This window comes from Leopardus geoffroyi, chromosome E1 (genome assembly GCF_018350155.1).
Source record: "Leopardus geoffroyi isolate Oge1 chromosome E1, O.geoffroyi_Oge1_pat1.0, whole genome shotgun sequence".
In the NCBI taxonomy this organism is placed as follows: Eukaryota; Metazoa; Chordata; class Mammalia; order Carnivora; family Felidae; genus Leopardus; species Leopardus geoffroyi.
The window spans coordinates 3,661,633-3,689,266 of record NC_059330.1 but is presented as its reverse complement, the minus strand read 5'-3'; the positions used below and the strand labels follow the sequence as shown (position 1 = coordinate 3,689,266).

Below are 27,634 nucleotides of genomic sequence, written 5' to 3'. Positions count from 1 at the left end.
CGTTTCATTTGTGACTTTGAGGCATGATATAACCAAGCTGTGACCATTCCAAAAGACATTTTGCCACTTTTCCCCAAGGCGGTCACTACTTCAGTCTACCAGAGTTGCACCCATTGGCCTCCTGGGTCTGCCCCTGTATGGGGACAGACAAGCATCTTGTTGTCTGTGATGCTTTGGGCTTAACCCGGGCTGGTGGAGGCGGGCCTTGGAGAAATGGCTCATAGAGGTCAGGTCAGGAACTGCAGGAAGCAGGAAGAGCCCCGGGTGGACCTGGACATTCCGGATGCAGACGGGGACGTTCCGGATGCCCACGCTTTGCATCAGTGCTTTGGACCTCTACAGGGCTTTCTCCCGATTCTGGTTGGTTTTTTTTCTTTGTTTTAATTTTTTTTTTTTTTAACGTTTATTTATTTTTGAGACAGAGAGAGACAGAGCATGAACGGGGGAGGGTCAGAGAGAAGGAGACCCAGAATCTGAAACAGGCTCCAGGCTCTGAGCTGTCAGCACAGAGCCCGACGCGGGGCTTGAACTCACGGACCGCGAAATCATGACCTGAGCTGAAGTCGGCCCGCTTAACCGACTGAGCCACCCAGGCGCCCCTGATTCTGGTTGTTTTGTGTCCAACACGAGCGGGACAGGGTTTGGCAAAGTCTTTAGCACCAAGGGCAATGTTTCTGGCAACCATTTGTATGAGACGTGCGTGAGAATTGCATGTTGAAATTTGCAAATACTGATTGCAGAGCCCCACCGCAGGCTTACTGAACCTGATTCTCCAGGTCTTGGGGCCTGGGAATCTGCTCTTCCCTCCCAGCACCCCCTCCCCTCTCCCCCCTCCCCCCTTCCCCGCCCCCAAATATCTTAGGCAAATGATGTTACCCAGGGGCATATTTTCCAAATTTCCTTAATGATAAGAATCCCGTGATAATCTCACTAAAAATACAAATTTCGGAGCCCCATCCCGGAACCACTGGCTCTTGCCTGCTGGAAATCATCTGAGGAAAGAAACCAAGCCCCACCCATGACTTTGAATGACTTTGCATCTGTTAATTAAAAGACAGCCACAGACTTCAGAAACTAGCGAGACTGAGGACAGCCAGGGGTCTTTGGGCCCCGGGCAAGTCAAACTAGAAAGTTCTTTCCATTCCTTTTCTCCACTTACCTGTTACATTTCTAAGACCCTTTGAAGCTTTCCAATTCTGCTAAGCTGAAGTCCAGATATAAAACCAGTCCTTATTTTCTGCTGGTGAAAAGATCTAGGGGCAACCTTAAATTTATTTTCTTTTCACTAATTATTACAAAGAGAACGTTTCATTTGCCATGACTTTTCAAAAGCAAGAGTAGCTTTTTATGCTTTTAAAGGAAAAAAAATGTTTAAACACTTGTCATTTCTCGTATCTTCTGAAGTTCTCAACTTCTTCTACATATAAACTGTGAGCCTCCAAGGCCCAAAAAAACATGTATTGTTTATCTCTGTGTCCCCGGGTGCACACTGATGCCTAGCATGTGAAAATGAACACTACCGTGGATTGAGAGGAATATATTTTATTTTCCTCCCTCGGTTTATTTTCTTTATCTGGAGACTATCAGTGTTAAATTTAACCTTTTTTTTTTTTTTTTTTTTTTTTTTTGGTGAGGTCTCTCACATGTGCTTGATTATTGGTTTATTAATGTGAAGATTTATGAAGGGGGGGAGAATGCCGCTTTTTTTTTTTTCTTCTAAAAAAAAAATGTCAAACCAAGAGACAAAACATAACAGTTGTCCATACCTGAAAAGAGATGTCCAGATCCCCCATATCCCGCTGAGGAAATTTCATTGCGTATAAATGGGTTACTATTAGTTGATGGAAAAATTAAGTTAACTGGAATCCCCAGTTCGCCAATCTTGCCAGCTAACTGAGGTATTAGTGTCCTGTGTAAACTCTCAGAGCTATTAAATTAAATGGTCATGACACGAGACCTCAGAAAAAGTCTTATTGTTGTCTACAAAGATTGTGTACAGGTGTTGCTGGCCTGCTTTAGAATAAAAAAGGCTTCAGTATTCTCAAAAATCATTTCCTCTCCTGAAGAAATGCACCGTCGTAAAACAGCCTTTTCCAGTACAGTAATTGCCAGAGTTCAGCTTCAAAAGAAAACCCTCGAATGTTATTCAGGGTGCCGTTTCCACCAGGCTTCGCCGAAGGGACCGCCATTTTGCGTTTGATTAAGAAAATGATTCCAGAAAATGAACTAGAATGTAATCCCCACAGACAGAAGTTACTGGAAACACGTCGTTGCTTAAGAAAATTGTTTTTAATTTTAAAAGGCGCGTACAGGTCAAGCTTATAGAATGAAGAGGGCCATTCAAAGCAAAACCTCTACATTTAGGTCACCGTGGTGAACGCTCTGCTTGAGTTTATATTTTAACCCCATGAAATGAAAACTCTGAGAATTTTATTGCAAACACAGAAGGTTAAATATTTATAGAAAGGAAGAAAACTCCTTCTTAATATAAGAAAAGCCATTTCTAACGATCCACAACGTTTTGTCGGAGTAAAAGATAGTCTGTGATGGTGAAGGGGTTCAGAAGTTACTACAGGCCATTCCGTGAGCTTCATAAAATCCATATTCTTTCAGATGCTCATCACCTGGGGTAACAGTCAGTTTGGGGAATCCGTACTTGTGAACACCCCCAGTTTTCCCTGTTGAGGATACCTGTCTGATTTCCTGGACTGCCTTCCCCCGACTAGAGCCCCTACCTAGTTTCTACGTCCACCTGTGCTGGTGTCTCGGATCCCCATTTGCCAGAGGACAGACAGACACATGCCTTTCTGTAGTTTGGGCACAGAAAAACAAAGTTCATCCCCGTAAAGCGACTCTCTCAGTTCACGTATTCAAATCCGCAAGTGCAATTCTTGCCTGGATAGCCCCTCCAGATTCTTTCAGTTGGAAATTCTGCCATAGATGAGCGAGAGCGTCTCAATTGTGCTCTTCCTGGCCGATAGGTTGGCCAAAAGAGTGTCAAATAGAGAAGCTAGCTTTCCTTTGGCTGACCTTTTTCTCTGTACACTGTGATAAACGGCTAAGTCTAAGGCTCAGGGCGATGAAGAGGGTTATAAGTTAAGAAAACAGACGCCTGGAGACACTAATGTGTCATTGATTAAAAGCATGGCTTCCAATCACGTGCCTTGCTGTTGACAACTGTCTTACCGTACTTTGAAACAATATAATGTCTGAAGGACTATAATGAATGAAGAGACACACTAGGACGTCCAAGAGGAGGGACTGTGGTAAGAAAATGGCGTCAAGCACCAGCGAAAACCTTCGCAAATGTATAGAAACATACAATGGCGATCTGGGAGTCTTGGGTAGAGGGAGGGAAATGGAGAAGTGGTATTGGACTCCGCCTCCGCAGGAGCATGGGAAGAAGACCCCAAAGACTCCCCTTGCCTGGGAGGCCTTTACCAGCTGTTGATGCTGGACCCACCCCCAAGGCCTTTTATCACTTTTAGAGCTACTCCAAAGTATATGCATCTGTGTCACACTTGGGATATTTAAAGTAGACAGAGGCCTGCCCCCAACCCCCAACCCCCAACCCAAACAGGAAATTTCCCCCCAGTGACTTGCTAGCTCAAAAGACACGTTCTCTACAATCCCGGTGGAAGAAAAGCAATACTGTGCTGTTAAAAGTTGCTGGACATAATACCCAAGATGTCCAAACTTGGGCCTGTGATCCTCGCCAGCCCTGCTTTTCCTTCTCTGTTTTCTATTTTGATGAACAAGCCTGCCGACCGTTCCGTTTCTCAAGCCAAACCCTCAGGAGTTGCGCCTGGCTCGTCCCTCTCGCTCAGCGTCCAATGTGACCCAAACTTGTGATGGTTCTCCTCCCTCTTCAGTGTCTGTGGAAGCCGTGTGCCCCCTTCCTTCTATCCTCCAGACTCCTGTCATCCCTTCTGGATCCTTCTGTTTCCTGACTCACCTCCTTGTCTGCAGTTCTGCCCCCTTTCAGTGCCTTCCCCACACAGGCACCAGGGCGAGCTTTGAAAAACATGGACTTGTTCTCATTGGCCCTTCCCTCCACCACCACCGCTCTCTGCTCAACCTTCCGGAGACTCCCCAGGACCCAAGTTCCATGTGGCAACACTTGGGGCCCCCTGGGATCTACAGCCCCCACCCTTATCTCCTGCCTCACACGTCCACACACAACTGCAGCAGACGTCATGCAATTATTGTTTTGTGCCTCCATGTGAATTTCCTTCAAATACTTTCCACCTTCCTTCACCCAAGCCCCGGGCGCCTTATCTACAAAATGGGAACAGACAGTGTATCTGAGACTGTGAATTGGTTGCTCACAGTATTTTGCCAGGTTCCTGAAACACTCCGTTGATATTTTTATTATAACCAAATTGAACGTTGATGTTAGTTTGGAAAGGATGGACACACACATGGTATTGAATCTTCCCCTCCAGGAATATGGGATGTCTCTCTCTCTCTCTATTTGGATTTCCCTTTATGGCCCTCAGTAAGGTTACGGAATTTCCAAAATATCAGCCCTGTCCATTTTTGTGAATTCCTTTGTTCTCCATTCACAAGTATGGTTATTAGTAAATTTTTCTCATCGTGTTTTCTGTGGTTTGTGACTGGTTCGTAAGAAAGGGGTCGGGGTCTATCAGTGTGTTTGTTAACTGGCCTCTTTAGTTCAGATAGGTTTTCTGTTGGTTATTTTGTTATTTCCAGGTTGGCGCTCCATCATCTGCAAATAACTAATTTTGTCTCTTCTGGTTCTTGAAAGGAAAGCAAGGAACACATATGGTTAGGCTTTGAGTTGACATTTGGGAAGAGGGTTGACCTGACCGCCAGAAGTGGGACACTGGATTGTTCTGCAGCAGGGAGAGGGTGAGAAGTCCATAGTTGTTTGTCTAGAATGAGACAGCCGGCAGCGGAAGCAGAGAAGATGGCTTAGAAGGTGTGTCATTGGTATTTGTAGTCACGTACAGTCTCGACGTTATTGTATGGTCTTCAGGACTATGACCATTGGAGCTAGTCAGACCTGCATTCAGTCCCCAACACTGAGGAGCTTTGAAACCTTAGATAAGTCGCTTAACTGTTCTGAGTGTTGGGTTCCACCATTGTCCTTCTCCTCCTCATCATCATGGTCATGGTCACCGTCGTCCTCATCATCTTGACGATAGCAGTTTGCAGGACTCTTATGGTGACAGAAATGGCATATCTGAGACAGTGGGCACAGTGCTTGGCACACAGTGGACCCTCGGTAGTTGGTGCTACTGCTGCTGTGCTCAGCGGGTAGTGGCACGGCCCTCCCTCCACCCACCCCTGGTCCTAGTCTCCAAAGTCCCTAATGAGCTCGGCGTCCCCTCGCTCCGCCATCTGCCCTAACTTCCTCCTGCTGGCTGCTGCTCTTCCGTCCCTGCTGCTCTGCACCTCCCATGACCTTTCCCCCCAAAGCTCTTTGGCCTTTCCATCTGTCACCATCACCACCACCATCACCAACCAAGACCTGTCTTCTGAGCTCCAGATTTCCACTGCACGCCCAAAGGTTTATTTGAGATCTCAACTGAAATCCCTCGCAACCTACCCAGAAGCCCCTGGTTTTCTCCGTGTCAGTAAATGGCACCCCACTGACCAGTTATTCGAGATAGCAATCGTTTCCTCTCCTTTCACCATGGCCCCCTTTCTTACCCAAAAGGAAGGCCTGGTAATTGTCTTCTAAACTGCCTTTCAAATCCCTCCATTTCCACTGCCACCACCTGCTTCCACTCTCCCACCTGGATGCTGTGTTGGTTCTCTCAGAACGGTCTTGTTGGCTTTACTTGTACACAGAGACTGGACCCAAATGACTGTATAACCTAAATGAGATGCTGCCACTCCCTACATAAACCTAGCAGTGGCTTCCCTTGTACTCAGAACAGAACCCAGCTCCTTACCATGACCCCCGAGGCCCTGCAGACCTTAGCCCCTGGCTTTCTTACCAAACACATCCTCATTTCTGTCCTTCCCATTGGCCCGTTCCAACCACAGTGTCTTTCTTGCCATGCTGTGAAATCCTCAGGTGTCCTGTGGCCTTTGCCCGCCTTTTCTGGTGACTGGATCCTTCGCCTGACCACTCCGTTAAGATACTTCTTATCATAGTACCTTGTTTGTTTCTATTCTTAACATCCATTGTGATTTGTGGGATTATTTGAATGTCTGTCTGCCTCCCCCATTAGCATATAAAAATCCCCTGGGGTCATGTATCGGGTCCATCTTGACCACTGCCCTATTCCCAGTGTCTAGCATGGTACCCAGCATACAGTGGGCTAATGATGGATGGATGTTATTTCCACCCACATCGGGTGCTCCAGAAAGCTCCACTTCATCATTTGAGACATGGTAGTAGGGACATTTCTCCAGAGTGACGGAGAAGTTAACCAGAAAGCAGTTGGCTCTGGACTCCCCTTAACTCATAAAGACTTTATGCTGTCAACTATCCATCAATTAAAAAAAAAAAAAAAAAAAAAGACTTTTATCCAATTAAACCTACAGGCATTATAGGATTTGGATTTGAAATAGGAGTCAATTAAACCGATTTCATTCATGTCCTAGATATTTCACTGATGGCCTAAAAGGTCTAGTGTCAAAAGTGACAGAAAACTTTCCGGCCATCTTGCCAGTGACCCCAAATTTTGCAACAAAAAATGTATCCCTTTCGTCAAAATCTGTCTTTTAAGTGCATGTACCTGCGGTGGGACATATGTGAGAGATACAGTAGTTAAGCTTTTGTCCTTTGGGGGTGCTTTTGGCCGGGGAGAAAAAGAGAAGAGAACCACTCACATCATCTAGGTGCATTTATCATGAGGACGCACGACACCATTTGGAAGCAAGAAGGACCTAGCAAGTCTGGGTTGCCCCATGTTTCCTAGCTCAGAAGGAGAAAAGAATCTTTTTTCTTAACTCAGCTTCACGTGCTGGGTTAGAAGCTGCTGGCCAGGCTGTGGATTAGCTAACCTCTGTATGCCCAAGTCACCGTGGCTTGATGGGCGTGATCATGGCGTATAAACTGTGACTGCCAGGGCTCACCCCCAACCACAGCCTGGGTCGAAACAGAGCCCGTTTGAAGGGGCTGGAGGCACACCATGAAACGTGTCTGGTAAAGCCTTAATAATGAGAAAGACAGATGTTTACTGAGCACTTGCTGCGTTACCGAGACCACAGCCGGTGCAATATACGTTCTACTATTATCCCCATTTTACGGGCGAGGCACGGACAGGGTAAGTAGCTTGTCCACAGCCACGCAGATGGGAAGTGGGGCAGTCAGGATTTGAACCCAGGCAGTCTGGCTCTAAAGCCATGGGCCTAACCGTACGTGTCCCCAACACCACATGAGTAAAGGCAAGAAGATAGCGTGTGTAAACGGTTGAAGGTGGGAAAGGCAGAGAGCAGTGGCTCCTAGACCAGCCCTCCATTTAGGGATGGGGAGGCGGGCAGGTCTGCGGGTAGAAAAGTCCAGCCCGGGAGGCAACAGCCAAGGGAGAGAAGAGGAAGAGACCCGGGAGGTCTGGGTCAGCCCCTCGGGCCAGATGGGCTGGAGAGGCGGAGGGTGTCTGTGTCATCGGGAGCAAAGGAAGCGGACACTGTGAACAGATCATTGACTGTCACAGTCACGGAATAAAGACTTCGGTGGTTCCTGTGCCCTAGGGAGGTCACAAAGAAAACGTATTTTAGAAGACTTTTTTAAAGCACATATGGAAATCATCCATAAATTTGGGGGTTTTTTTGGACACTTCCTGGTACAAGTGACGAACACGGCCACGCCAGTGCTGAATCCCTTCTAGAACATTGCTCGCAACCTTACGGCCACCAAGTCCGGCAAGCAGGTGACTGATCTGAACAGGACGGCCCGTCGGTCTTACAGCAAGGCCAGACGAGGTGGAAATGCAAAGTGGTGGGCTGGTGGGGCTAAACTGGTTGGCACGTTTGACCGTTTTCATAAGAAGAGTTGCTTCCCTGCGGAGAAGTCCCGTGACCCGCCGGTTATGGTCATTTCCCCAGAACCAGCATGAGACCCTGGTGACACGGCGTGGGCTGTGACTCAGCAACTCCGGTCTCACATTCAGAACCACCGCCCAAGGATGGAGAGGCAGGAAACCGTCAGAAGGGGACCACTGACAGCGGATTGCAGAGCCCGTCTGACTCCACAGCCGCAGAGCCGCGAAGTTGAGGTCTAGCCACGTAAACACACGCCTGGTCCGCGGCAAGGCCGGGCGGCTTGGATTTCCAGTGCGAGACGTTCAGAACGAGTGGGAAATCGCCCAGGCAGCAAGGCCTCAGGCCAATTACGCAATTAGCCAATAGCCTCCGCTGGCCGCCACGTTTGTTTAGATAAATTTTGAAATCATCGGTGAGCTCTCCAGCCAGATGCTGCCTCTGTGAGAAGGGCAGACTGTGTAAACCTGCCTAGCGCCATGCAGTATGGGTGTGGGACAAGTTCCGCCCCCCACCGCCGGCCAGGAGCAGAATCCTTCCAGGGACAGGCCTCTGGCTGCATGTGGCCTGGCTTGGTCCCCACCGGTGGGGGCGGGGGAGCGTGGTGGGGGGTCGGGGGTGGCGCCCCAAGGGTGGCCACCCGAGCTGGGCCCTAGTGGCCAGGCCGCCATTAACATATCACCTGCTCAGCTCCGCCCCCAAGGCCCCCCCCCCCCCCCCGCTTCAGGGCTCCCCCCTATGGCATCTGAACCTGTGGCGGGCATGGTAATTAGCCAGGACTGGAGCCCCAGGAGAGGAGGAGGGCTTTCAGCCTCTTCATTCCAAGAAGATGACCTCTCGGACCCAGAAAGGAGTGCTTCCCACGTATCTCATTTATCCCCACGACACCCCCGAGAGGTAGGTTTGTTTGAGATTTATACAAAGTGACGATTACGCCTATAGATTCGAGTTCCTGCCTCCATGTCATTCTAAACCCCGAGTCTCATCCCCATCTCGGTTTTCCTAACATAACCAAGCCCTTTGGGGAATGAGCCGGCTCAGGCTTTAGCCTCGCCAAAGGGTGATCCCCACCCCCAAACCTTCCTTTTTTTTGTTGTTGCTAAGTTTGATTTATTGCTTAGCGGTTCTGGCCAGGCTCGATGGATGTTCAGAATATTATAAATAATGTGGATTGAAAAGATCGTGCTGAAATGTTTATTGCATTCTTAGAAAGAGAACAAGGCACGGCGGGCGTGGAGAGAGCACGGCCATGGCGAAGGAGGGGCGCGCGCGGAGGGAGGGGAGGCCGGTCCTGCTCCTGTGTCCTTTTAGCGGCGTGTCAATACAAGACAGTGCTCTGAAAGGGAAGGAAGGACTCAAGAATGCAGCAGCGTTCCAGCGGGTGTAGGGAATATACTTGAAGAATGTGAGGGCCATAAGGAAGTAATCATCGGACGTTCCCTCTCTCATTCCCTCGCCCACCGCGGCTGGAAGAGAGCTGCTAACAGAGGGGCTGTCTGCTTTGAAAGCTTCTCCGGGGCACCCTCTGGGAGGGCCAGGGGCCGTGGCGAGCTGCGTGTGACAAAGCGCCTCCTGGGACCTCCCTGGCACCCAGTGCATTCGTGCGGGTGAACCTTCATTGCTCAGCCGCGCCAGCCGATACGGGCGTCGTCCGACATCGGGACCCCCCGACGGCGGGGACGCGGCTGTCACACCGGCCCGTCCGCGTCCGAAGCTGAAATCACACCAGCTTCGTCCTGCTGTCGCCACCATCGAAGGGGCTTTCTCGGGGCCCCTGGAAGGAAGAAGAGTCAAAGTTTCCCAGTGGCCACGACCATCTTGGGTCAGCCTGGCGCTAAACAGAAAGGCTGGCCGTCGGTGGAGATGATTCTTGGAGTCGGTGATTCTAATAAGCAGGGCGGGTCAGCTGTTAACACCCGCTGCTGGCCCCGCAGACTTTCTCCGAACAGAGCTATCTCTGTGGAGAGGAAATGAGGCGGGGGTAATATTGGCGTGGGACGGGGACCGGGGCGGGCGGGGGGGTGGTGTCGTGACAGCCAGTGAGTTTTGTGCGTCAGACACATCCCGGGCTGCATCTCTTCCTCACGAGGCTAGAAGTCCCTGGGTGCCTCCTTTGTCCCCCGGAACGGTGGCCCTCCTGCCGGCTGGGGACCCCCGGCCCTATATGTTCATAGTGCCCTTCCCTAGCGTGTTAACAGTTGACGTTTTACTTTATGGACTGGAGAACTTCTACTGAGCTTTTGATTCTGCCTGCAAAGACATTGCTCTCGAATGTTAGCGCCGGAAGGATCACGTGGAGGCCTGGCTGACACCCACCTTCCCAAGCCCCCACCCCTAGAGGTCCGGACTCTGCAGGGGTGAGGCGGGGCCTGGAAGCTGTGTTTCTAAACCTCTCTTGGATGGTACTGACCCACCAGAGATCACGCTGGGATAGCGCTGTCCCAAACGCCAATGCAACTGTCCTGTTGTTAGGTGACCATTACTTATTTCCTTCTTGGGAAGGTCTGGGAATAGAGGGTGACCAGAAGTTACGGAGAATGAGTGAAAGGTCGAGTGGTCTGTGCGTTCAATACAGGGGGTCCGCTTTGCTGAAAACTCTGAATCCAAATAATCTGTGCTAAAAAGAAACCCACGAGCATCTGGTAAAATCCCAGCATTTCACTAAAATGTGATTCTGTCGGGGGCGCCTGGTTGGCTCAGTCGGTGGAGCCTCTGACTCTTGATTTCAGCTCAGGTCATGATCCCAGGGTCGTGGGATCGAGCCCCAGATTGTCTCTGTCTTCCCTTGGCCCCTCTCCTCCTTGTGCGCGCGCTCTCTCTCTCTCTCAAATTAAAAAAAAATATATATATATGACTGTTGATGTATTTGAAGGATACTTGTAGAATATGTTCTCCTGGAATTTTATATTGATATTAACTTATGGGTAATATATTGATTTTGACTTTGTCAGTACCAACTGTATTTACATGTATTCCTCACAGTTCCTTTTTTAACATTTTTTCATTGTTTAATGTTTATTTTTGAGAGAGAGAGAGAGAGAGAGAGAGCATGAGCGGGAGAGGGACAGAGAGACACACAGAATCCGAAGCAGACTGCAGGCTCTGAGCCATCAGCACAGAGCCCGACGCGGGGCTCAAACTCATGAACCGCGAGATCATGACCTGAGCAGAAGTAGGATGCTTAATGGACTGAGCCACCCCGGCGCCCCATCCCTCACCGTTCGTCAGAACTAACACTCCATAATAACCTGTGTTGTTGATAGTTTACGCTCATTCATTCATTCAACACACGCTCATGGAGCACTTGCTACGTATCAAGTACTGTTCTAGCTGCTAGAACATCTTCCACATTATCCCCAAGTGCAAGTATCATTTGAGATCCACACCGTTGATTGATATGTGCCCCCAGACAATCGATATTTGAGTCTAAACGATGAGCAGCTTTCCAATCGACCAAAACCCAAGTACATAACACAGTGACGCATAGCACAGTTCTAGGACACCTGTGCTGGGCACCCGTGCATAACATTGCTGGGGGACACAGTCATGGGAGAGCATGGTCTGTCCTCTTAAGAATTTCTGGACTATCGGGAGGTCCTCCGTGAACCCAGTCGGCTGTCAATTTACCCAAGTAACGAGCTGATGTCTGTAACGCATGTGTTCAGGGTAGAGAAGCCAAGGAAAGCAGCCCCAGGGTGCCTTGGGCACGGGAGGGAAGGTGTCGCCAGGGAGGGAGCGTTTCTGAGCAGAGTGCCTGCGTGCCGGGTGTGCGGAAGCCACAGAGGGCTCTGGAACAGTGTGAACAACACGTGCCAAGGCGCGGAGGTGTAAGAGAACGTGGCGCACTCAGAGTGAGAGGCCAGGGTGGGAAAACTGGATCCTTTCGTGGGGAATGTGTCAAAATTCAACTCTGCCGTTTTGCTTTGACATGATTTCTGAAATCTCTGACAGACCCAGTTCAGTGTGAGTCCACAAACGCCTCCAAGCCAAGTCTGACGTTTTGGATGGTCGGTTCTCCTCTTTCCCGAAAGAGTGGATGAGGAGACGTTGATGACATCCTTCTAATATCATCCCCAAACACCTTTTATTATTTGCGCCAGTAACATATATTTGAAAGGCAGATACGTGTCGTGGGTGACGTGTGATGGGCAACACCGGGTTGTCTTGGACAGGCTGACGGGTGGCCTGTGACACTCAGCTGTGGGCATCCATATGCCTTTCTCTGACCATATCTTTAGGGTCTAATTAAGCCCCTTCCACCCTGACCACCTTCAGGGCAAGAGAGAGGAGGACTTCCCCCTGGGTTACCTTATCCCTGAAAGTGATGTCAGCCCCACCTCTTATGGGGAACCCCAGGCAGGTTCCCTTAGACGCACCTGCTTCCCAGATTCCCTGCTCTGCTACGGTGACTCCGTGGGCCTCAAATACTTCGTCCATCCTTGTGACCAATAAGATCGTTGCTCGACGGCTTTTAGGCTGACCGTATTCTAGAATGTCTGACTTGGGGTCTTGTCCGTTTGTTTTCAGACGGCTCGCTGGTGATATCATTGAAGCCCACTGGTGATGTCGTTGAATCTGGGCATGTCTTCTATGGGTCTGGGACTCAGAGCCACAGAGGGCTTTGGGGACACCAGCTCCGGGTCCATGTTTTCGCTTAGGAACGCTCTGAAAGTGGCAGTCACCCTCTGCGAGGGATCCTTGGATGCTTTGCTGGCCGTGGAAGGACGTCTTTGGGGCTGGGAAGAAGCATTTAAGAACAGTATGAATAGGGGCGCCTGGGGGGCTCAGTCGGTTGAGCATCTGACTTCGGCTCAGGCCATGATCTCACGGTTCGTGGGTTCGAGCCTCACGTCGGGCTCTGTGCTGACAGCTCAGAGCCTGCTTTGGATTCTGTGTCTCCCTCTCTCTCTGCCCCTCCCCCGCTTGCTTGCTTGCTCTCTCTCTCTCTCTCTCTCTCAAAAGTAAACATGAGGGCACACAGGCTCTTGGGGAACTCTGCAGGAGCATAAATTTCCAAGTCTGTGTTCACAGCAGAAGCAAGGAAGGGTAGTCCTGTCCTCCTCGGGGGTCCCCTCCTCCTGGGTGTTGGTGACATGCTGTGGGCGGATGCGGCAGCCTTGAAGGCCAGAGGGACTTATGCACAGGGTGCGGACCACAGCGTCTTCTGTCCAAAGAGTGCACATCGTCACGGCCACTTCTGTAGCCAGAACCGCTTCCAGCAGGACTTACGGCAGCTGATGTTGGCTGAGAACGCGCCGCATCCCCGGCACTGAGCGTGCTGCCTCATTTCGTGTCCGTGACACCCGTGGGGGCTAAGAGCTAGCACGGCCCCGGTTTTAGGCTCAGGAGACCGGGCGCCTTGCCCCGATGACAGAGGCGTGGCCCGAATGCAGGCAGTCTGATTATCCGGCCCCCGCTGCTGCTCCTGGTGCCACGCCGTATGGCCCCTCGCGTACGGCCTCGCCCTCTGTCCTTTGGCGGCACGGTTGGGAAGTGACTGGCATGGTGCTGGAAGTTGGTGGGCCAGACAGCTTCCCATTGCTTGCTGGTGACCATTTGAAAGCGGGGGGTGACCGTTTGAGCACAGAGCTAATGTTTCTGCCTCAGTGATGGGGATAGGCTTCCCAGCCCAACCGAGTGATCGTGGTGTATGTTCCGGCTCTTTGGGAAAAGATTGAGCTGTTCATTGTGGGGGGAGAGAGAGAGAGAGAGAGAGAGAGAGAGAGTGTGTGTGTGTATGTGTGTGTGTGTGTGTGTGTGTGTGTGTGTGTGTGTGCAAACAAGTGGTGAGGGACAGAGGGAGGGAGGGAATCCCAAGCAGGCTCCACACTGTCAGCACAGAGCCCAGTGCAGGGCTCGAACCCACAAGCTGTGAGATCATGAGCTGAGCTGAGGTCAGACACGAGCCTCCCCCCGGGCGCCCTGAGACTCAGCTCTTCAAGCGAAAGGACCGTGTCCGGCTGCTCTGTGCAGCCCTTGTTTCTTTTTTCTCCCAACGCTCTTACCAGTCGTGTTTCTTGTCTGTGGCTCTTGGCCAGTGTCACGTCGGAGGCTAAGGGAGCATTGAGATCGGGGAGGGGTGGGGGGCGGCGGCCTCCACAGTGGCTTCCTCCCAAAGCACCAGAAGCAGCAATGGCAACGCATTCGCCCCGACTCTTCCAGATGTTCGAGGACACCCTGTGCCTCCCATTCCCTCCTCCTCCTGCCACCAGAGCCTGGCTTCCTTGGGATTTCAGCAACCAGCCGGTGGCCAGCACTATTCACTGTAAAGCGAAACGGCCCCTAAGAACGGCCACAGCCATCCGTTTTGGGAGCACGCCATTCATTCGGGCCCCGAGCTGTCAAAACAGGCCACATGAGCACTCGCTGTAATCCGAGAAGCTGCTCCCTCGGATCGGACCACGTGTCCAGCCACACGTCTCCCCCGGCCAGGGTGCCCCGTCCTGGAGGGTGCCGGGGACCCGCGGACAAGTTCCTCCTCGCCAGCCCGCCGTTTTCCGCGCCTCATAATTAGTCCCCTTTCTGTTTCCACTTGTCATTACGTCACCCGTCATTCCAGCCGGCTTTCGTAATGTGTTCTTGCTGGGCTTACGTATTGTTAACCTTCACGGATGGCAGTTTCCTGATGCCCCGTAGGAAGGCACCCTAATCTTACCCGCAGCGTGTTTCCAGATCCCGCCGCGGGACAGCCGGTTTCTGGAAAGTATTAGCACTCCCTGCCCCTTCCGCCCCTGGAACCTAAGGGAGGGGCGTCCGAGCAGCCAGCTCGCAGGCACGGCAAGAGGAGAGAAGCCCTTTGCACCTTCTTGCACATGGTATAATTTACCTAGTTGGTTTTCGTCTCCACCCGCCATGTGTGCGCACGCACGCACGCACAAGTAGCAACTCAGCGAGGGCAAGGATTTTGTCTTTTTGTTCACTGCTGTAGCCCCAGTGCCTAGAACAGTGCCGGTAGAGACGCTCAGTCGGTATTCGGGACATCAATCGAAAGCCATCACAGAGACGCGGGATCCAGAGGCTGTCCGATGTGTTTGCTTTCCTAACCGAATCGGGGGTGGGGCCCTTCTGTTTCATCGGGGAGCATCTCCACGCATAACGTACGTGATGGATATAAAGTGCCCACCACCGCTCACGGTGGTGTGTGTGGCTCTTGTTAGAAGCACCGTGGTGGCTGGAACAGTGTGAGTCCGCCTGGGACCTGCTTGACCCACACCCTCGATGGGCCCCTCCACGGCGTGCTCTGGGGAAGGAGGGGTCCCCAAGGGGAAGTCTCCAGGCAGCTTGCTCACCCCATCCAAGGGGTCCCTGTGAGCCTTGCTTATAGAGAGGGGGACTCTCCTGCCCTGATCTTTGCTCCAAATACCTTTGGCTCTTCAGGACGGCATCTGGCGCATTACTAGATTATTACTGTGGTAATAATATTACTACAGTGCAGGAGGATTTGTAATGTGATAGGAGACACGTCTGCGAAAGAGCATCTGAGAAGGCCTCTTGATGGTGGGATATTGCAGTGGGACCTCAGGCGACTCAGAGATAAGGGGGGGATGGGGCACCAGATCGCTCACCCTGAGGAGCAGCGGCCTTTGATGGCCTTTCAGCGCTGTGCCAGTAAAGCAGAACTGTTCTCGTGCTACCCTGACATTTCCCCAAATAACCGGAGACGCGTAGTTATGTTTTCTGATGGTCTCTTTACTGCAAGGTCTCAGTTACAAGTCAGAGGAAATGACTCTGGCACGTTTAGGTTAAAGAGTGTGTCATTTTTTTTTTTTTTTTAATGTTTATGTTTTGAGAGAGAAAGAGAGAGAGTGAGAGAGCAAACAGGGGAGGGGCAGAGAGAGAGGGAGACACAGGATCAGAAGCAGGCTCCCCGTTCTGAGCTGTCAGCACAGAGCCCGACGCGGGGCTCGGACCCACAAACCGTGAGCTGAAGTCAGACGCTCAACCCACGGAGCCACCCAGGCGTCACAAGAACGTGTCATTTGTTTGAATGATGTCGGGTGACTCGGGAGACCCTGAGGGATCACCGAGCCAGCCACGTGTCAGGAAGAGTCAGGAGCAAGGCACATCCTGGGACCTCTGGGCCCATTTTGTCGGCCCCCTCTCTGGAGTGTCACCGTTACCGTGACCGAGCCCCAACTCCGCTCGGTCTGAGCTCCACGATTCCTGGGGAAGGGAGCCCGGTGGCCTCACGTGGGCTCCACCGCTGGGCCCCTCAGCTGTGCCTGTGGGAGGGTCAAGTGGAACAGACACAGCCGCTGCCCCCACCCCACCTGCCAGGAAGATGTTTTCTTGAGGTTCGGATTCAAATATACCACCCGGTGGGCTTCCGTATCTCAGTGAAATGATTTGCTTTAAAAAAAGAAAATTGAAAATCAGAAGGATGAGCATCTGATGTATCAAAAAAGTATCCTCTCGATCCCCCTGCCCTGCCTTTCTGTACCCGACTCCGGGCTTTGGCAGAGGCTCCGTCCTGTCACCCTGCGCGGGGTCCCTAATTGGTGCCAGGTGACGTGCCCCGGTCCAAACGCCACAACTGAAAGGCATGTGTGATGGTGAATCCGTAGCCTGACTGGAGCCATCCAGAAATCTTCTGACCCTTAGTCAGGAGGGAATTGTCAAAACAAGACATCCATAACAGAGTTCCTGACTGTCTTTTCAAAGACACTTGAATCTCTGCCAGATCCCAGACAGATTCCCATTCCCCGGGGTTACGCCCGGCACAGCGAGGGGATATTTCTTCGCCAAAATCGATGCGCCAGAGAACGGGCATTAAATGATTGAGCTGAAGTGTCACCCTAAGCCGCTTTCGGTTGCTGATACGAAGGATCGGCCGTTCACGGCGCTGTCGCGCTGTGGGATTGCGGAGCGTTGCCGGGGCGGGCCTACTTCGGGGAAGGGAAGTGAGTAACACGCGAGGCACACCGACGGGGCCCAGAAACTAGTCAGCACCTTCTGCGCAGGAAACAACAGCGATGGCCGAGTTCTTTCATCCTTCCTCTAAGGATCGGTATCATCCACAGAGCGTTTTTGTGGTGTTTTGCGGAGGCAGGGACGCGCGGGTTCCCTGCCTCTCTGGGGAGGCCGGGAGGCCCCGAAGAGCCAAATGCGAATGTTCGCACCCGCCTAGATTCTGGTGTGGTTCACTCTGACCCTTCTGGGCTGCGACCGGGTTTGGCCTGGCCGGCGACGTGGGCTCTCACGTCCCGTCGCCACTGACCCAGTGTCAAGTGTGGGCCTCATTGGGGCCCCGTGGCCACGACAGAGCCACTCGACGCCCAGCGAGGCAGGCCCTCGTCCCCGGAGCCCAGAGCCCTGGAACGTGCCTTTCTCCGGGCCCACATCCGGCTCCTCGCCCGGCTTCTGCAGCCTTAATTCCTTTTAATTTCCTGTTTCTGGGCAAGCCCCTCCTCTCGTCCCATCCCCCACCCTCGGGTCAGGCCACCTTCCCCGATTCCTGCTTCCTGCGCTCTCGCGCTCTCTCTCTCTCTCTCTCTGGCCCCCAGATGTCTCCCCACGCAGACCTCCTTCCCCACAGGCGCCGCCTTCTCTCCAGAGTTGACTTTTTTCCAGCGTCTCTGTGACGCAGTGTTGCCTCTTGTCGGCCCTGGGCTGTTGTGCCAGCCGATTGTCCCCAGATGGGGCCTGGGCCTTCAGAGGACGGTGCGTGAGGGAGAGGCCCCTCTCCTCTCCCCGCGTCACCCCGGCACAAACCCAGCGTGGGCACGGCCACTCTGCAGAAGAGCACAGCCCTTACCCCTCAGGAAGCTTGTTCCTTCCCAGACGAGCCAGGGTTGGGTGGGCCATGCGTGCTGTCCCTCCGCCGTGGCCCCAAGGATGCTGGCTTCCCGCGCTGTGGCCGTCTCGCTCAGGCAGGCTGGCAAGGGGCCAGGCCCGTGCTTGTCCCCGGGCTGTGGTCCTGTCCAAAGGCAGAGACAGACGCACTCAGCACGACCTCAGGCCGAAGCAGTAAACTCTGTTTAATCTCAGTTTTCTCTGTGTTCGGTCAGAACCAAGCCAACTGGGCAGTTCTTTGCCTTGTCATGTGTGTCTCTGAGGGGGTCTCTCAGTGTCACAGACCACGGCTCCCACCGTCACCCGGCCGGCCCTCAGTGGTCACTGCCCCTCCTGAGCCCGCTCCCTCCCAGGGAACGCGACCCAAGGGCCCAGAACCAGCTCTGCTGTTGACTTGTTCCCTTCCTAGGGCTCTCCGAAGGGCAGCGTGGGGCCAGCCTCTGAGCCCCGTTTTCCTCTGTGCAAATTGGGGGAAATCGTTGCTTTGCCGGCCTCCCCCCCCCCCCCTCCGGCCCTGCCAACTTTTGGGGATTTGAGCAGAGAACATTCTGAGCACACATACATCCAATAGCATCACGGCAGCTCTGACTTTTTTTTTTTTTTTACTGTTAATTTATTTTTGAGAGACAGAAAGTGTACAAGTGCCTGTGAGCCTCAGAGGGCCAGAGAGAGAGGGACTCAGAGGTTCCAAAGCAGGCTCCGAGCTGTCAGCACAGAGCCCGATGCGGGGCTCGAACTCACGAACCGTGAGATCATGACCTGAGCCGAAGTCGGACGTTCAAGTGACTGAGCCACCCAGGCTCCCCTGACTTTTTTTTTTTTTTTTTTTTACTTCTGTTCTCTTTATGCTTCTATCACTTGCATTGACGGTCCCGTGATTATGCCGGACTGGCTGGCACCCTCCCGCGGGGCTGACTGTGCTCCAGGGCTGGGCACAACTTCAGTTACCCCACCAGGCTTTCCACGGGCCTTCTAGACTCCCCTTGGGTTTGCTTCACGCTTCTCCCCCCGCCCGCGAGCCCGTCCTCTGCGCTGGCCCTGCTCTGACCTTGCCTTCCTCGCGGGGCCCACATCCTGGGCCACCGGCCCCTCTCACCCGGCGTCCACTTGGCTTCCAATGGCAGCCAGCACCCGCCCAGCCCAGCCGCCCCTCCTGTGGCCAGTGACCCAGACAGATGCTGCCAGACATATTCCTCCCCGAACTTCCAACCTTCGCTGGACGCCCGTCACCCCGGCCGGGCTGTGGCTGGAGCCGGGCTCCGTTTCTGAACTGGGTGCCACCCGGCTGTTCCCGGGTTCGCCCCTGTTCCTTCACTTCTGGGACGAGTGACATCTTAGTTCCGTCGTCAGGCCGTGAGCCCGGCTCCCTCGCGGGACATCATGCGGCATGTACCGCACACGGGCGCCTTCTTAGCAGCGGGCCGTGCACGCGGGGGTGATTCGTGTCGTCGTAGCTGCCGTTCACGGGGCCCCGGATTCGCCCTGGGAGCCTCAGGCACCTCATCGTACTGAATCCTCACGGCACAACTACAAAGTCGGTGTCTGGGGGCTTTTACTGATGGCGGGACCGGCCTCAGACGGAAGGAACTTCGCCAGTGCCTCATATATACCACCAGCAGCTCGGAGGTCGGGTCTCCCTGACCCCCAAACCCAGCGCCCAGGCCACCACGCCCGACTGCACGCTCCCTGCTGCTGGAGCCCCCCTGGCCTGAGGAAAGGGATGTCTGTAAGCGATAGGGGCCCGTAGGGGCAGAGGACGGTCATTTAAGGCACAAACCTGGCCGGAGGAGGGAGGAGCGTCTCTGGCTCCAGGGAAGCCAGCAGGCGGCCTGGAGGGAGCGGAGTCCCAGCCCAGTGGCCCAGGCGGTGGCCCCGCATAGGGTGACGGAGGGCGGAGGGTCCGAGCAGACGGGTGAGAGGGCGTGAGGTCTGGTGAGCGGACAGAACCCACCAGGGCTGCCCAGGAGCGCTCACCCCTGAGCAGAGAGAAAGAAAGCCTGAGGATGGGTCGCGTGCCAGGTCAGAACAGAACCAAACTCAGAAGGTCAGAGAAGACTCCCGTTCAGTTCTGGACGAAGGCAGCGCTGTCGGCGGGAGACGGTGGCACAGAGTGGTGGCATGAAGCCGATGCCACGGGGGCCCGGGGAGGCCGTGGGTGCCCCTGTCCCCAGCCGCTGAGCTCCAGGCTGGTGGGAGCAGGGCTCCGGGGGCCCGCCCCCCGCTGCCCAGCAGAGCCTCCCCCCACCCAGCTCCGGCCAGGAACCCGCGGGGAACCGCGGTTCTCCCGCCCTGCAGCCTGAGAATCAATCAGAATGTAAATACGTTCCCCTTGTCCGCCGGCCGTCTACTCTTGCCTTCGCTTATTTGCCCAGTAATGGGATTACAGGGGACATTTACGTGAACTTTGGAAAACAAATATTCCAGTTTTGCCTTCTCTCCTGCTTGTTGCTCACCTCAGCTCAGGACTCCGCCGCGAGAGAGCTGTTTGATCCGCGAGAGCCAGCTGCGTAATGCGTGAGCAAATGTCACCTGTTCACAGGCACAACTGGGGAAAAAGCCCCCCCCCCTCCCGCCGACTGTAGGCGGGTTTCATAAATGCCTGCCGTGGACCCTCAGAGTTACCAGCGGCACGAGAGGTGCTCGCGGGCGCGGACTCGAACAGGTCGGGCACGAGCATATGTATTTTGGTCCAAAGCAACCGACGATCACAGAGCAGCCAGTACAGCTCTCCTGGGATAAGCAGAACCGGATGAAAAGACTTTAGATAAAATTGCCCTCCAAACCCCCCACCTCCTGCCCCGTCACCCCTGCACCCGCTCCCCTCCCGCCGCGCTTCGCTCCGCACCCCTACAGCTGAGGGCGGAAGTGTCCGGAAGTGCCCCAAAGCGCCTGTGCTGAGATCTGCTCTCCCTCTCTCAAGGAAGGCCAGACTTTGTAATCCTCCTCCCCTTCCTCCTCCTCCTCCTCCTCCCCTCCTTCCTCCTCCTCCTCCCCTCCTTCCTCCTCCTCTCCCTCTCCCTTCTTCCCCTCCTCCCCTTCCTCCTCCATAAGCACAAAGAGCCGTTACCTATGCCCGACTACGGCAGACACACCGGCAGCACAGGCCCCGTTAATTCGCAGGTTTCCAGCGTCTCACTGGGGAAAAATAGGGACCGTGAATCCGGATGAACAGACTTTCAGAAAACGCAGCGCTGTCCCGGAGAGACTGTGTTTCAGGTGCCTTCCCCGTCTGAAAAGGAGTTTGTTCTCTTAGATCTTTGTTTAATGGCTGTAAATATTGCGAGTGGTGAAGGAATCCTCATCTGGTGAACTGGCCAAAGGAAGTGGCCATTTTTTTTCCCACTCCCGTAACTCTGGCATGCCCCCCTGCCCGGCCCCCCCTCCCCCGCAGGGGGCACTGGGTGTCGGGAGGGAGACCCCGCGTCGCCAGGTGCCCGCAGCAGCAGGGCCCGGAGCCGAGCGAGGCTCAGTGGGGGAAGCGATCCCGATCCAGGGGCCTCGCCAGGTGTTCTCGTGCTGGGGCCGGGGGCAAAGAGCGTTCATTGTTTGAGAAGTTGGCAGGTTCCCAGAAGTTCAACTGTCTTGCCTCGTTCTGAAATGTCAAACATTTCCTTAGCTGGGGGATGGACGAGCAGACCCCTGAGGTTTCAACACCACTCGGAGGCAAAAGAAAGGAGTTCTCTCTGTCCCACGTGACCGACTACAAGTCACAATCTTCCCGTGACCCTCCGGCCGCGTGGTCTCCTGTGACCTCCGGGCTGGGGCCACTTTCCCATCTCTGTCTTCAAGAAAAAGCAAATCGTCGGGGCTTACGCACGGTGGGGACTTTTTTTTTTTTTTTTTTTTTTTTTTTAGCGATGGCTTATCTTGGAGGGGTTCTCACTGAAGTCTCGGGAGATGAAGTATGTCTGTCTGGGGGTTCACTTCAAAAGAATACACCCAGACAGGGCACGGGGGAGGGTACAGGCGAAGCCAGACTGGTCGTGAATCGAGCCTCGCGCATCACGGGGCATCATTACTCGCCCATCTACTTCTGCGCCTGTTTCAAAGTTGCCACCGTAGACAGTGGGAAGGAGGGAAGGAGGAAGGAAAAAGAGAGGAGGGGGCAAGAATGAGTGGAAACTCTGTATCCCAGATTCTCAGCCCAGAGGAGTCTGGGCCCCTGTCCCTGGTAAACCCCACATCGTGTCGGGAACCAGGATCCCCCCCTGCACGGGCCCCCCTGGTGCAGAGAAAGGGGAAGAGGTGGAACGGGTGCGTTCCACCCCTGAAAGGGCAGGGCCTTCGGTAAGAGCTTTCCCTCGTGGATGAGGTGGAGGAGATGGGATTTCTCTTGGGCTAAGAAGCAAGTAAGCAAGGAGATCACACCGAACCCCGAGCACGGGAAATACTCCACGCACGGCACCGCTCAGCCCCCCCTGGCTTTAGGACGAGCCTTGGTGACTCTTCCCGAAACATCGTTTAGAGGAGAGACACTCCCTTCAAGAAAGGTGCCAGAGCCGTGGCCACGTTCCAAGAAGGCCAGACTCTTAAAGAGAAAGGATCACTGGGTGGCAAGATATATAAACATCTGCTCTTTGGCCCAAAGAATCCAAAAGGCTGCAGCTGGCCTTTGCTGGTCATCGTCACTTGCCGTCTTGAAGTGACTTCATCAGTTGACCCTCCGCACATACCAGTTCACTGAAACCTGTTGAAAATGTCCTAGCCAGAGGGCCCCTGTTTGCCCCGAGATGCCTTAAAATGTAAAAGACCTAGTTTTCATTGCTCTTAAAGTCGCCTTTGCATCGTTGCGCGGGGACCCGCCTGACCACATGGCATCAGGTGACCACTGTCTGTGGCACCAGGAGCTCAAGGGCATCTTCGGTTTTCACGGGCATCAGGTGCCCTGGGTCACCTCTGCTGTGGCACGTTCGTAAGACTCAGTTTCTGTGATAGAAAAATTAGCAGCCGGAAGAGGAATTGCTGTATTTTTAAAAAAAAAATTTTAATGTCTATTTATCTTTGAGAGACAGAGAGCACTAGCGGGGGAGGGTCAGAGAGAGAGAGGGAGGCACAGAATACGAAGCAGGCTCCAGGCTCCGAGCTGCCAGCACAGAGCCCGACACGGGGCTCGAATCCACGGACAGCGAGATCGTGCCCTGAGCCCAAGTCGGACGCTCAGCCGACTGAGCCCCCCGGGCGCCCCAAGGAATTGCTGTGTGATAGTTCCAAGAGGCGCAGCCACCTGTCCGCTAAGCGGTCCCATTAAAGGCGTCAGCCCAGGAGCTTCTGTCTGGCCCCCTGATGTCTGTGTGGCATTTGTTGACGGGGGCTGACCACTTTGTGAATCTTCTCTTTCTTTGGCTTCCTTGACACACGTTCTCAGCTTCTCTCTCTCTTTCTCTCCGTCCACTGTTCCCTCCTTTGTCTTTCTTCCCGGTTCCTCTTGTCCCTTCCAGTGACTCAATGCGTTTATTCATTTCTATAAAAAAGGACGCGCGGTGCCTGTTCCGTGGGTGAGGCTCTGTGCTCGGTCCTGGGGAGACGGCGGCCAGCTAGACGGGCTCAGTCCCTGCCTCGGACACTCAGGGGCCAGTAACCGCCGGTGCCTGGGGCCTCTTCCCTTGGATCGTGAGCTTTGTGTGTGTGCAGGCTGACCCCGGGCGTATGGTGCCTACTTCCCAGCCGGTCACGGTTCTCCATGTCTCGCTCTCCTCTCTCGTTCTGCTATTCTCATCACCACCCTCACGTGAAGACGCAGGGTCACTTGTGTCGGCCTCTCTCCCTCAGTCCAGAACCCCCGCCACACGGCGAGCCTCGCGGCCTCGAGTGCCCTCCTGGCTCCGACCCTGCCCGAGCGTCGGCAACAGCTGCCTGAGACAGCACGCCCCATCTCCCGCCTTTCCTCAACACCCGGGCCTCCCCCCTTGTCTTCGGGGGACGCCTGGGCTCTGGAGCCCTAGCAGCCACCCCCGACGCTCCTCAGGCCATCTGCGCCCTCCAGTTGAGGATTGTTCCCTAGACGTTGGAGGACCACGTCTCCGCCCCGCCAGGAACTAGTGGGATTCCTGCCCAGGTGGAACTTTCGGTCAACCTGAAGATGTTTCTGGAGGCAGAAATGCACAAAAAGGAGACTTGTTCTTCTGGTTCTGGCAAGAATATGGACCGAGATAATGTTGACACACGTGCCCACACACACACACACACCTTCCTACAAGCATCTCGAAAGGCAAGATAAAATATTACAGCCTCTCCCCTAAAATGCTAACCCACAGCGGAATTTACAAGGAAGAGAGGAAATCCCCAGATGAAGGAAGTGGAGGGAAAACTGGAAACCAGGGCCTGAATGGATGAACCGAGGCCACGGCTAGGTCGTTATCGGCCGCAGTGATGCAGAGCAGGGATCGACTCGGTTCTGTGAAAAGCCAGACAGGAAATAGTTTAGGCTTTGCAGACCACCGGCCGCGTGTCACATCTACTTCTTTGTCTTTTTTGACAACCCTTAAAAAATAGAAAAACCATTTCTTGGCTCAGGGGCTGTACGAAAACAGACCGCCAGCCAGGTTTGGTGCAAAGGTCCACGGTTTGCCGACCCTTGATGTAGAGACTTGGGTCTCTGTCCGTATGAAATCAGGGGGAGAACTCTTAGGTCCCCAACAGGGGGTAGGTCTCTCAGAAGATCAGATCATCAGAGAAAGAGGGTGTCTTGGGAAAAAATCGCCCACTCTCACAGGGAGATGATAAGGAGGCTGGCCACATGTCTTTAAGTCCCTTCCTTCTTAATGTTTAAAACGATGGGTGTGTTCTGCCTTACATGGGTTGAGTTGAAAATACATACTACTTGGACTGCATTGGACCCTGGAGGTCTGGGAGAGGATTCGGGGCGTCTGTGAACTTGGGTGGGAAAGCAAATTGCATTCTTACTTCTGCTAACCTCTAACGGAGTGCAGCCTTTTCCTCAGTTAAGATCGTAGGCAGGTAACCACAGTGGCTTTGTCACCAGTGGAACTCACAGGCATTTCCACATCAAAATAGAGTGTGTTATTATGATCTCAAAATTTTTAAACATATATCTGATATGCATGTTTCATTACAACTGGGAATTTTAAAACATGCTTCTGAGTTAACTGTTGGGCCAAAGAAGTTGCCTAAAATTTTGAAAGACGTGGAGTTTAGAAACGAAGAACAGTGCAGCTTTTTCATATGAGAAGTTGTAGGCTTACAGGAGCCTGTACTTGGAAGAAAGATGGCAAATGAATGAGTTGACTTTCTGTTCAAGAGGTTAGAGAAAAAACATCAGGGTGAAGCCAAAGGAAGTCTAGGAACAGAAGGATTAATGAAAATAGATGCAGAAATTCAATAAAACACAAAGTAAATGAGAGGTGGTCAGCAAAGTCAGGACTTATCCTCGGTGGGGGGGTGGGGGGGGGCGCCTGGGTGGCTCAGCCCGTTAAGCGTCCACGTCTCGGTTTCGGCTCAGGTCACGATCTCACAGGTCATGGGTTCGAGCCCGGTGTTGGGCTCTGTGCGGACAGCGCGGAGCCTGCTTGGGATCCTTTCTCTCTGCCCCTCCCCCACTCACGCTGTCTCCGTCTTCCTCAAAATAAATAAATAAATAAATAAGCTTAAAAAAAACTAATTCTTGGGAAAGTTGAACAACAAGAGGCATCTTGAGGCTAATCAGGAAAAAGAACGCTCAACTACGTGGCGTCAGAGACGAAAAGAAGGACGCGGACACAGCACAGTGTTGAAATTATAAGAGAACGTCACGAACGGTTTTACGCCAGTACTTTCGAGCACTCAGAACAAAATGGGCAGTTCCCCAGGAAAATATAACTTAACAAAACCGGCTCAAGAAGAAGGGAGAGCGGGGCTCCCACGTCAGAAACCGTCCAAGCCTGTCGGGTGAGTGTTGAGGACACGCCTCGTAACGGTTCGTCTGTTTGCTCAACAAATATGTGTGGAGCCCCTGCTCCAGGAGCCATCAGAGAAGCTGGGGTGTGAGCAGCAGGGGAAGTCATCACAGCTCGAGACCTTACGTCAGTTCTGCCCAGGAGGACTTCCTGTGATGAAGGAAGTCTCTGTTGTCTCTGTCCAGCACGGTGGCCATTGGCCACAGGTGGCTCTTGAGCACTTGACATATGGTGAGTGTAAATGAGAAACTGAGTCCTTTAATTTCATTTATCTTTTGAATTTTATTTTTTTTATTTGAGAGAGAGAGTATGTGCAAGAGCAGGGGTGGGGTGGAGAGAGAGAGAGAGAGAGGGAGAATCCCAAGCAGGCTCCATGTCCTGCTCAGAGCCCGAAGGGGGGCTCGATCCCACCACCCTGGGATCGTGACCTGAGCCGAAATCAAGAGTATGACACTCAACTGACTGAGCCACCCAGGCGCCCCTATTTGATTTTAACGTTTATTTGTTTTTGAGACAGAGAGGGACAGAGCATGAACAGGGGAGGGGCAGAGAGAGAGGGAGACAACAGAATCTGAAACGGGCTCCAGGCTCCGAGCTGTCAGCACAGAGCCCGACGCGGGGCTCGAACTCACGGACCGCGAGATCATGACCTGAGCCGAAGTCGGACGCCTAACCGACTGAGCCACCCAGGCGCCCCACCCCTATTTAATTTTAATCAATTGCAATTTAAATAGCCCCACGTGGCCAGCCGGCAGCTAGTTAATAACACCAGCAGGACTGACCTCTCTGGAAACAGCTTCTCAGTCTGAGGTGGGCAGTCCTGGTGGCCAAACCACCACGTGACCCCGTGCGCTTGCCCCCCCCCCCCCCCCGTTACTTCCCAGACGCGTCCCCACGCTTTATCTCCTCGCTTCCCTCTCGGGGCCTCGGTAGCCCCAGGGTCCTCCGGCAAGTGGACGTTTTTGGAGCCCTGACTTTGCAGTAGTCCGTCCATTGGCTGTTCTGACAGATGACTGACATAAGCGTCTCGGGCTCCAGAAGAAAAGGCCAAGCCACGTGGAGACAGTGGAGAAAGCGGACCCGAGACTGAATACTGCCGTGCGAACCCCAGAGCCCTCTGCGTTATCGATGCTTCCCCAGCGCAAACCGAAAACGGAGCCACGCTGCCCACGGAGAAGCCAGGGGCTCGGCACGCGCTCCCCTCCTCGCCCGAGGCCCCACCCAGAGCCCCCAGTCTGGCTGGCACTTTGCTGGCACAGCTCTCGAGGTAGCGAGGCGGACGGTCTCCAGCGTCCCCGGGGCAGCTGACCACCCCCGCCCCCCGCGCGCACACACACACACATACACACACACACACACTGAAGGCCGGGGGTGGGGGCACAGACGTGTCCATCCGCCGTCCCCTGGGAAGGTAGTTAACCGGCTGTGTGACGCCCTTCTGGGACAGATGGCTAAAGGGGTCTCTCGTGCTTCTGTTTTCCAGGGATGGTCATGGTGATTTTACTGCTGCTCGTGGCCATTGTGGTCGTGGCGGTCTGGCCCACCAACTAGCGGCAGTGAAGGGCCCCCCCAGCTGTGACACCCGCCAGCGACGGACAGAAGCTCAGCACCCCGTTGGTACGCGAAAAAGCTGCTCTCAATAAATTCCCCCCGACGCTCTGAACGTCCGCTGTGCGTTGCTTCAGTAAAGCCAAGAGTGTGACGGCTCTGGAGGGCTGCCTGGAGCCGCGGGCCCGGCGTGACCCTATCGGTTTCGACATGGGTCGCTGGGGCGCTGGCCCGAGGTCCCGCCGGGGGTTGCGCCCTGTGGCTGCCAGGTGGTTTCCGGCCACCCCAAGGCGTGCTGGGTATCCTGGGGGCACCAACAGAACAGGCAGTTTGAGGCCACGAATGTCTGTCTCCCTGGGGAAGTCAGGTGCCCAGGAGGAAACAGTGAGTCCCTGTGTGTGCAGGTGGGCGGGGGGGGGGGGGGGGTTGCCGCACAGGCATGT

The 27,634-nt window shown here is 53.9% G+C and overlaps 1 protein-coding gene and 1 long non-coding RNA gene across 3 annotated transcripts in view; one reads left to right on the top strand and one right to left on the bottom strand.

Moving 5' to 3' along the window:
* STX8 (syntaxin 8) overlaps positions 1-27,306 on the top strand; it is a 249,885-nt gene extending 222,579 nt beyond the window's left edge. For both annotated transcript variants that reach the window (XM_045490407.1, XM_045490406.1), the window contains one exon: positions 27,127-27,306. In XM_045490407.1, coding sequence (XP_045346363.1) covers positions 27,127-27,194 — 68 coding nt within the window. In that variant the 3' untranslated portion in view covers positions 27,195-27,306. The remainder of the gene's footprint in view (positions 1-27,126) is intronic.
* On the bottom strand, positions 9,140-12,660 carry LOC123604387. The gene is made up of 2 exons (XR_006715313.1): positions 12,336-12,660; positions 9,140-9,733 (listed from the first exon to the last, which is right to left on the bottom strand). It is a non-coding gene; the product is annotated as an uncharacterized LOC123604387 (long non-coding RNA).
* Positions 27,307-27,634: the final 328 nt, after the last annotated feature.